Source organism: Cyprinodon variegatus, unplaced genomic scaffold (assembly GCF_000732505.1).
Source record: "Cyprinodon variegatus isolate N-32 unplaced genomic scaffold, C_variegatus-1.0 Scaffold185, whole genome shotgun sequence".
In the NCBI taxonomy this organism is placed as follows: Eukaryota; Metazoa; Chordata; class Actinopteri; order Cyprinodontiformes; family Cyprinodontidae; genus Cyprinodon; species Cyprinodon variegatus.
In genome coordinates, this window is record NW_015150638.1 from 767278 (window position 1) to 777265 (window position 9988).

The 9988-nt window shown below is 36.2% G+C and overlaps 1 protein-coding gene across 1 annotated transcript; it reads left to right on the forward strand.

Moving 5' to 3' along the window:
• Positions 1-165: 165 nt before the first annotated feature.
• alx3 (ALX homeobox 3) lies at positions 166-6170 on the forward strand. The gene is made up of 4 exons (XM_015379035.1): positions 166-674; positions 3369-3643; positions 5240-5365; positions 5451-6170. The coding sequence occupies exons 1-4, from the start codon at positions 311-313 to the stop codon at positions 5793-5795; spliced, it is 1110 nt and encodes a 369-aa protein (XP_015234521.1). The 5' UTR covers positions 166-310; the 3' UTR covers positions 5796-6170.
• Positions 6171-9988: the final 3818 nt, after the last annotated feature.

Sequence of the window (9988 nt, forward strand, 5' to 3'; positions counted from 1 at the left end):
ATAAGCGGGGAAGAGCGGAGATTATTGGTGGGGACATGTCCACACCAGGCCATTATTGGTGGGGACATGTCCACACCTGTCCTTCATAAAGTTACACCTGTGTTCTGCTGCAGGTACACACACACACCTACTCACACTAACTTCTCTCACGCACCAACCCATCAGTCCCCGTTTCACGGGTCTTTGTTTCTGATCTGTTAAATCCCACCCACTTGACATGAACACAGAGAAAAAAAGTGAAAATCATTCACACTGCCCATGCTGACAGCGCCTAGTCGCTGTTGTCTTAACTGTCTGCTGGATCAGAACCATGGAGACGGAGAGCTGCTTGCCTTTCTCCGCGCAGAGCGCTGGAAGGACACCGACAAACTCTCCGGGCCTGGAGCAAGGTGGTGGTGGTGGCGGGGGACCCGGCTCTTTTCTCCCCTGCAATGGGCTGCAGAAACCCTCTCATATCCTTCCCCCGCCTCCTGCTGCGTCTCTAACTCACCGCCACGGCCTGTGCGGGGAACTGTATGCCGCCATGGGCAGGTTTGGTGATGTCGCGGGTGCGGATTTTACGCACGGCTCTGCGCCCGGCTCTGCGCCGAAACTTAAGTTCCTGGACGGTTTGAACCCGGATCACAAAGCGGCAATAAGCGACAAAGCGGTGTTTTATGAAAGCAGTTCGGAAGGTGAGTAAGAAACAGATGCAGGGACAAATTAAACGTGTATATAAAATGTAAGAATATGAAACGTGGCACCGGATTAGGCCTATATTAACCAGTGCAATGCTGCAAGCTTTAAGCGAGTTTTCTCGGGACGCTTTTGGACTTCATGATGCTGCTTTGGAAGTTTGGAAAGTGGATAAAATTGACATATATTGGATCAAATTAAAATTAGACCACAAAATTTCTTAAATAAATCTACGTTTCGGGATATAAATAGCTTTAAAGTAGTCTATCATTTTCGATTAAAATCTGATTTATGTTTTGAATTTAAATATTTCTAATTTATGAATGATTTCCAGAACAACCCTTTGTTTTTAGAAATCCAAATAAACCACAGTCCTGCGCTCAAGAGCATAAAATTGAGATATTGGCGCAAATGGCTATTTTACACCAGAGTTTAGGAAATATGCTTTGTTTATTGCTGCGGGTAATTCCTTTTTATTCTGCACAGCAACGGATTAAATAAAAGGAGATACAATCTGGATTATATGATATAGTGAGGTTTTATTTAGGCTCAAGCTTAAAACAACAAACAGTTTGTGCAGATTTCATTTTGGACATGCACTGTGAAATTTACTGTTAGATTCTGTTTGGGTGGGTGGCTTCATTTTTGCGCGGCTTCCAAAAATATTTATTTAACTCTTGATTAATAAAAAAGAAGAAGAAGGTTGTTCAAATGCATGCTCCTGTTTGGATTCGCTTCATTGGACATTTGCCTCCCGTCTCCAAGTCATTGCTTCTTTCATTAAATAATAAACATTGGAGCATTTGACTTTTATTCTTTTCCCCCAAACAGCTCTATCTTTAAGTATCAGATGTTTAACCAAAACTTTTTTTTTTCATGTTAAGGCTGTTTTTTTGTTTTTGTTTTTTTTAATATAACCATTTATTTGCATGTTGTGTGGTGATTTCCTATTAGTTTGCTGAGAATGTTGTGTGTTTTATTTTTATTTAAGAACTCTCAGACACTGAAGAAATTAAAATAAATTTCTATTTTCGTTACTATTTTCCAAATTATTAGCTAAATGGTTATTAAGGAAAAAAAAAGAAGTAGAAATCACAATAATTTATATTATTTGTTTTTAACTGCCGTTTTGGTTTAGTTTGTGTGATGTTTTTCTTTCCTTATTTAGCCATTTTCCAAATTAATATGACGAAAAAAACACATTTCTCCATTATTTTACATCTATTCCTACAATGGCTGATTTGTTTTCATTTAATTAGAATAAGCATTTATTAATGAATTAATTTATTTAATTTGTTGCATCATTTTTTTATTTTTGGATTAGAAAAATGTTCAATTATTTTAGATTTCATTGATAGACAATCAAAACAAGTTGGAATGTTAATATTTGCACATTTGACACTGTATCAGATTTAATGCAAAATGTACTCAGAAATGTACATTTGCATCAAAATTTCTAAAATATAACTGAATTAGTTTCCAGTTTTCAAAAACTCCTTATCTTAACTCCTAATCTTAACATCCCTAAAAGTTAGACTTTATTTACTATAGCTCCTCAGATAATCTTAAAATTGTAAAACCAAGACGAAAAAAATCAGACTAGTTCCCCAGTGAGTGAAAATGGAGAAATTCACAGTTTTGATGGATCACATTAAATCCTTTAGACAGATACGCTTTTGGAGATATTCCCTCTCCGTTGCATATATCCTGAGATATAGATCTTCAGTTTGACCCATGCAGACCAATCGGATGTGAGTGGTTGACAGGCTAAAAGCTGCTCAATACCCTGCGGCCTTTGTTTGTTCCTGAGAACGTTTTCAGTTTGTGGCATAAGGTTGGATGTAATGGACATAAGGAAATGAATGTTGCAGCATGGAGTATTTTCTGTCAGGCCAGAAGAACAGTAATGTAGAGAGTGGATGGGGGCAGATGGATAGAGTTGAGTGCTGGATCGAGAGGTTAAAACATTATAAAAACAGACAACAACATCCAAACACTGTGGGAGGGAAGCTGCCCTTTTCTTGCTCTGACAACAGGAAGCAGAATTAAGTTTTCGCATTTCTTACACATAGTTTATTGTGGAAACATAAACACTTTATTATTTTTTTTCTCCTCACCTTCAAGTCTGATATTTCTCTTTAATTTAATTCAAGCCTGTGGGGTATTAACTGTCTAAGGTCTGTTTGCTCTGGTCAAATGAAATCACAAATAACTTTGTCTAGTTTGTGTCAAAGTGAGAAACAAACATTGGCTTGATGTAATCTACACTAGGAATCTGTTTTAAATTATTTTTTGGTTTGATTTTAAGTTTTTTAAATGTTTTAATTAAGTTTTAAGAGTAAAAGAACATTTTATTAAGATTTATTGACTCTAGGTCTAAAGGTTTGAAATCATTAATTAATGTTTTCCAACTCAGCAATAATAAATCTAATCATGATCATTGAAATAATCTTTACACTTGTTGGCTTTAACATTTAACAAGACATGTTGGCTTTAAAACGTTCATCAGAACAAAATGTTCAGTGAGGGCTGAATGAAACATTTAAATGCTAACATTCAGTCCCACTTTAGTTATAATCCTGAAGGAAACTCATTAAATTTAATGAAAGTCGTTTTTGGTATCCAACAGAAAATCCAGTTATACTCTGAAAATCAACTTTAATGACTCTGCCTCTCCTCTGTGTGTTCCTCAGCCAGAGAGAAAGGAGCTCTAAAAGCAATGATCTATCCTGGGATCGGTCCAGAGTGCTGCAGCAAACTGAAGGAGCAGAGTGTCAGCATACAGGGCGACTCCATCGCTGACTCCATAGACTTATCAGGAAAAAGCAAGAAGCGGCGCAATCGCACCACCTTCAGTACTTTTCAGCTGGAGGAGCTGGAAAAGGTGTTTCAGAAGACACACTATCCTGATGTGTATGCCCGAGAGCAGCTGGCTCTGAGGACGGAGCTCACTGAAGCACGGGTTCAGGTGTGTGCATCACATTTTAAACGTTAATCGTAATCCAAATTTAAATGCATGTCTTTTCATTTTGTTTGTAAATTATTTCTGAATGAAGAAAGGAGCAGGAATATACATCTGGCCCCATTTACTCTTGTACTTTTGACAGCATCGCTGTAACCAAATGGCTTTTGTAGATGTCTCACTTGTAAATTGAGCCAACCTTTGTTAAAGATGTCTCTGTGTCTGCACCTTGAAGCTCTATCTCTCTGGTTCCTTTTTCTTAAAAGAGATCACTCGGGACAAACTCTTTAAATAACACTTCATAACTTATATTTATTAAATAACCAGGAGACATGACAACAGATTTTGATATAAATTGTAATCTTACTGCTGCTCACCTCTGGGCTCACCTCTCAGGAAGTGGCCCCAATTAACAGTTAAAAAGGCATTTTATGCATCTCCAGTCTGCCACATCATCACATTTTACATACCGTAATACATGTTAGCAGATTAGTAGACATCATGGCCCTAGACTTATCGAAATATTCCACTTTGTTCTTAGCTGAAGGACACCGCTCTCATTCCATTCTCAAATATTTGCCACGTAGAGAATGAAGATTATAACTGTATATCCGGACAGAGGAACAGTCCTAACCAGATAAACTATTGTGGAAAACATGAGTTCTGATACGCAACAGGCAGCCAATACCAAGATGTAATAAACTCACACATAATCAATGATAATTATTCTAACAATTTAAAACAACAGCATATCCATACACCTAAACTAATCGGATAAGGAGAATGTTATCAAAGGATATGTGGGAACTATGGAGGAACTGTAGGAATTTGCTGTTCAGGTGGAAAACAGGACAACTATTATTTGTGAGCTCCATAAATCTAATGTTTAAATCAAAGAAAAAAAAACACAGTTTGAGCCGTATGCAAAGAGCAACATATGGCAGAAAACCACTTCATGAGACATGGTGGTGGCATCATCATGCTGTTGGATTTTTTTTCTACTGTGAAGACAGATAAAATTTTCACATTTTATTGGAAGAGATAGTTAAATGCAAAATTAAAATTCATTGTACCGGAAAACTAACTTAGTTGATAACAGGATGGAGATATACAGGGTAATATTGGGAAAAAAATTCTGAAGGACGGAAAGAACTGGAGCAGAGGTTCATCATCCAGTGAACAGATACTCAATACAACCGGGCTACAACTAGGTTTTACCAAAACACCTTCATGACCCAAAGGTAAATCTAATGTAGATCTTGAGCAAGACATGAAAAATTTGTGCTAACAGATATCCTTATTGCTCTGAATGAAGCTGAATGGTTTTCCAATAACTATAAGGAAGCTTATCTGAATCTGATCTACAACACTGGCTGACACATATGCCAATAAACACGGGCGTAGATAAAGCAACAGGTGGTCTAACAAAGTGTTTACTAGGGGCCCAAAATAAAAATTGCTACATGCAGTGCTGGTCTATTTCATAAAATATCTAATAAAATAAATTTAAGTTGGTGGTTCTAACCTGACGGCATGTTCAATAAGTATAAATGCTTTTTTTCAAGACATTTTTGTTTCTTTTTTTGTTTTTTGTTTTCACAGGTGTGGTTCCAGAACCGTAGAGCCAAATGGAGGAAACGGGAACGCTATGGGAAGATCCAGGAAGTCCGAAACCACTTTGCAGCTTCTTATGATATTTCTCTTCTTCCTCGTCACGAAGCATACCAGGTGGGTTATTGCAAGTCTGACAAGCTGTTCAAATATGAATATTACTCCCCATCAAGTTTCCTGACCTAAATCTGTTCTCACCTAGATGCAAGGCAACCTGTGGCCGGCAGCTGCTTCAGGTGGAGGCACTTCAGGTGCAGCCTGTGTCCTAGGAGCTGAATCCATCTCATCATCTTGCATGGGTCCATATTCTCACCCCCACAGCAACCTGCAGGGCTTCATGAGCATGCCCACCTCCCCAAGCCACCCACACCACCACCACACACCGCATCATCACAGCATCAACAGCCTTTACTCCCTCCACAGCTTCCCCGGAAGCCTTGCGCCACCTTCTATTGAGGGGCCAGAAGGTGACTACAAACCAACTGGTTTGGTGGCGCTGCGTATGAAAGCCAAAGAGCCGGGCAGCATTATCTCCTGGCCCACATGACCACCAATGATCCCACTAAAATATACTGACTGAGCCAAAACATACATAGTACCAGAAACACACACCATCTGCGTTTCACTTATATGCAGTTGCTTTTAATGTTGGGCAGCTTTCCCAGACTACCTGTGGAAAAGTGATGGAAGTTTATAAAAAAAAACTGATGACTGTTTTGTTACCAACTTAAGCTTTTTTATTACTAAAACCAAAGAGGAGCACATTATTTAAACATGTGGAAACTGTAATGATGATATTAATCAATGCTGATCAGTAATAAAGTTTCCATTTATATATACGCTGTCGGCCAGGATACAAGTTTTGGCTTCAGACGGGAGAAAAAAGGAATCCGCTGGATCAAGTTCTGCTTCAAGATTGCTCTGGGTGTTGCTTTTGTTTAAATAAAATGTGTTTGTGAGGCAGAAAAGCCTTACATGTGTTTATCAAAAACACAGGGATTTCTACTGTGCAGGAAACCTGCAAAGAGATTAAACCAATGCATATGATGTCTTAGTCTATTAGACCATAACAAAAGCAAAAGACCATCGATATTCTAACAAGTCCTTGCCTATGGTTGCTCAGGGACTGAAGCAGCTATTTGTCATTTGTTTTTCACATAATGGATTACTGTAGCAATCTAACCTAGAGTTTGATGGAGAAAGTTTACTTTGGTACATACTTTTCCTGCCACCAGACCATTCACTTCTTTGCTTTCTGGGCTTTTAGAGGAAAAAAATAGTCCATCTCATGTGACATTTGTTGCCTTACAATATCTCCTTTTTGGAGTTTACCCCAAACTTTTCACTTTATTCTCAAGTAAACAATGGTTTGTATTGTACCATCCCATGTGGAGCAAATTACTAAATACCAGCATATTCGTGTCAGATTGGCAAACATGTCAGTCTGTTTGAGGACTGAGAGCACAAACTATGCTGGGGATGAAAAAAAAAAAAGTTTCACTGTTGGACTAAAGTCTTCCCAGGAATGGACATGGTTTTAGGAGGAATACTGGCTTTATTCTTTGCCCGCCTCACTGTGACAGGAACGCTCAGGGCAGATTATCCGATATTCCATCACTCTTAGCAAGGCCTTGCTGGAGCTATAAAACATGTGGTTCTAATAGAAAAATGCACAAAGACATCAGAAGCAGTTTGCACACCAACAGTTTCAAATTACAGCCAGGCCCTGGAAGACGGCTGCTAACTTACAGTTATTTAGGGCTCTGTGACTATGTCCCAGATTAAGCGGAGAAAATAACATGAGATATCAGGTAGGAGAAGGGACCACAGAGGGGAAAATATTTTAGAAGGATGAAAAAATAGGGAATAGTGTTTTTTTTTTTTTTTTTTTTTTTTTTTTTTTTTTTTTTTTTTTTTTTTTTTTTTGCTGTTTTGTTATTCTTTTTTTTATACGAAAAAGACAGCAAAAAATAAGATTTCTGAATAAAGTATGAAAAGAAAAAAACTGCTTAAGCTCTTTTAAAGAAATGGTGTCTCAATAGCCTTACGATGTAAGATAGCTAATATTTAATGAGTAAAGACTGCAAGTATAGAGGTTAAGTATGACCTTTACTCTTTTAGCTGAGTTTCTTCAGATGCCTTGCAAATGTGCTCATACTTCTTTACCTTTTTTTTTACTTTTTGTTGAACTAAAACAACACATTCATATACAAAGTAACACCTATTTGGTATATAATAATACGAAGGAAAAACATATTTGGCTATAAAGCGTTTTTACAATTAAAAATTCTTAAAGTAAGATAAACATTTTAGCCCTCTGAGTTGACACACTATAGAACTACATTATACTGTATTTCACAGCAATGGCAGCTGTAAGTCTTTCATGGTATGTCTAAACTTTTAGAAAGCCGTACACATTTTAAACCTTCAATTCATTTTAACTTATATCCTAAAGATTGCTGAAAGCTGAACTTTCATTACACCCTCTTCTCCTTTATTAACTGTAAAACGTTTGCATTATTTCTTTTAATAGTGCACTTTATTTGTCTCCATCCATCATGCTGTTACCTCGTTCCATCTTCCATGTTCCTGTTGAAGAAAATCCTCACTTCGGCATGATGATGCCATCACCATGGTCTCTCCATGGAATGTGTATTTAGTTATAAATATTCAATATTAGCTTTTGCTACAGATACTGCTTTCCATTTCACCTCAAATATTTTCGTATCATGTATTGCGAGCACCCTCTTCAACATCTTTTCCCTCTTTTTTATGTGGGTCCCTGCTAACTAAAAAACAAAAACAAAAAAACACTTCATAAGATTTTTTTTTTCCAGTAATTGCTTTCTTCTGGCCTCTCTTCCATAATTGTAAAATTTGCCCAAGGAGCTGGTATCTCGACAGATTTCCACACCTGAACCTTTGAGCCCTGCAGCTCTTAAGAGCACAAAGAAATTGCATTAGTGAGTGCAGGTAGGTGGGCAGGGTAGCTATTTGATAAATACATGACCTCTGAAAACATTTGGTATTATATGGGAATGTATTATAAATGTATTATTTAGTTATACATATACATGTATTATTTTCTGATTAAAGTAGAAAGGGATTAATAAAATACCCCATTTAAAGATTTCCCCATGAAATTTAAGGTATCAAAAGTTAAGCTTGTAATTTGACCTACATTTTATTTTTTCAATTTGATCAGAAATTCATAATCTGTGGATTCCTGCACTGTTGGAAATAGTGTGACATGTCTAAAAGTTTAGGTTCGCTGGACAAAAAAAAAAAAAAAAGAAAAACAAGAGACCTTTTTTCTCCAGTATAGAGGGTCTGTGTTATGCTTTAAGAAGTCAGGAAAATGACTGCATGAAAATAGCAATTCATCTAAACTTGTCAATTGATACTAATAAAGAATTCAGAACAACATGTCTGTATAAATACACAAGGTTACAAAAAGTAAAGATAAACACAACAAAGCTTTAAGTTAAGAGAACTGTGGCAAAAGTGAGGCCCCACAGAACTGTGGCAAAAGTGATTCCCCACTTTCTTATAAAAAAAAGTTAGCTACTGTGTGGCCCAACAAATAATATAGTTATATTTTTTTCCTTTGAATGGATAATTGTTTCCAAATTTGAGTATATATATATATATATATATATCTAAAAAAACGGTGTCTGTATTATGTATAATGACCAGTCTTAAAGATAATATTGAAATGCTGCCACCATGTGGTATCAGTTCAGCATGTTAAGCATTCAACAAAACCTCTATGAAAAGACTCTCCTATTTATTCAAAGGAAAATTTGTTTCATTATTTGTATCCTCTGCAGTAATTAACTGTTTAATTGTTGCACAAAAGCACACCATGCCTTCTTGAGGTTCTATTTAGCATTTCTTTGTCCTATTATAATCTAGTTCAATTTTATGGGGGGATATACTTTAAACCAACATCTCTTAAAGCTATAGTGACCCAACTAGGAAACTGAACTGATTCAGATCATTATTTGTTGGAAAATTATATTGGCTTTATATTATTCATTACAGAAATAATAGTTGGGATAAATGGCTCATTCTAATCATTTTATGTAGACTTTCTCAATATAAAATGATCTACACTGTATTTCTCGGTTCAAATATTAAGGAAATGGCTTAATTTTCCTTCTTAAACATAAAAAACTGAATTCCAATAATTTTGTGTTTGGTGACATCTTATTTGGAGTTTAACGTGTTTTAAGTCATAGAAAAAAAAAACATAGATATAGAAAATATAGTTACGGTATTTCTATTTGAAAAGCTAATTTTAAATGACAGTAAAATTGAATTTTAGATCAGAAGTGGGAACATATGTATTCACAGAAAACAAAATCTCACATCATATAAATAAAGTATTTTGTTTGTCACAATCAATCATTAGGGTGTGCATAAACTCTGAAAACATAACAATGAAACTTAGAAGTTTTTTTTATGTTATGAAGACAACTTGTTCTTGTGCTTCAAGCTGCAAAACAGGCTGCCAACTCAGGCCGGGCCAGTAAATAGCACTTCATATCATACCCTAATAAAACCAGCCATTTAAATACTGTTTCTTTTTCTTCTGTTGAATAAAAATTAGCAAATGCAAGTGAACAAATGGATAACATGCAGATGATTCCACACAAAATACATCTTAATGAGTTAGTGGTATTTGCCGAGTTTTTTATTAGTTCCATTTACTCAAGTAACTTTTTGGAAGAAAATGTA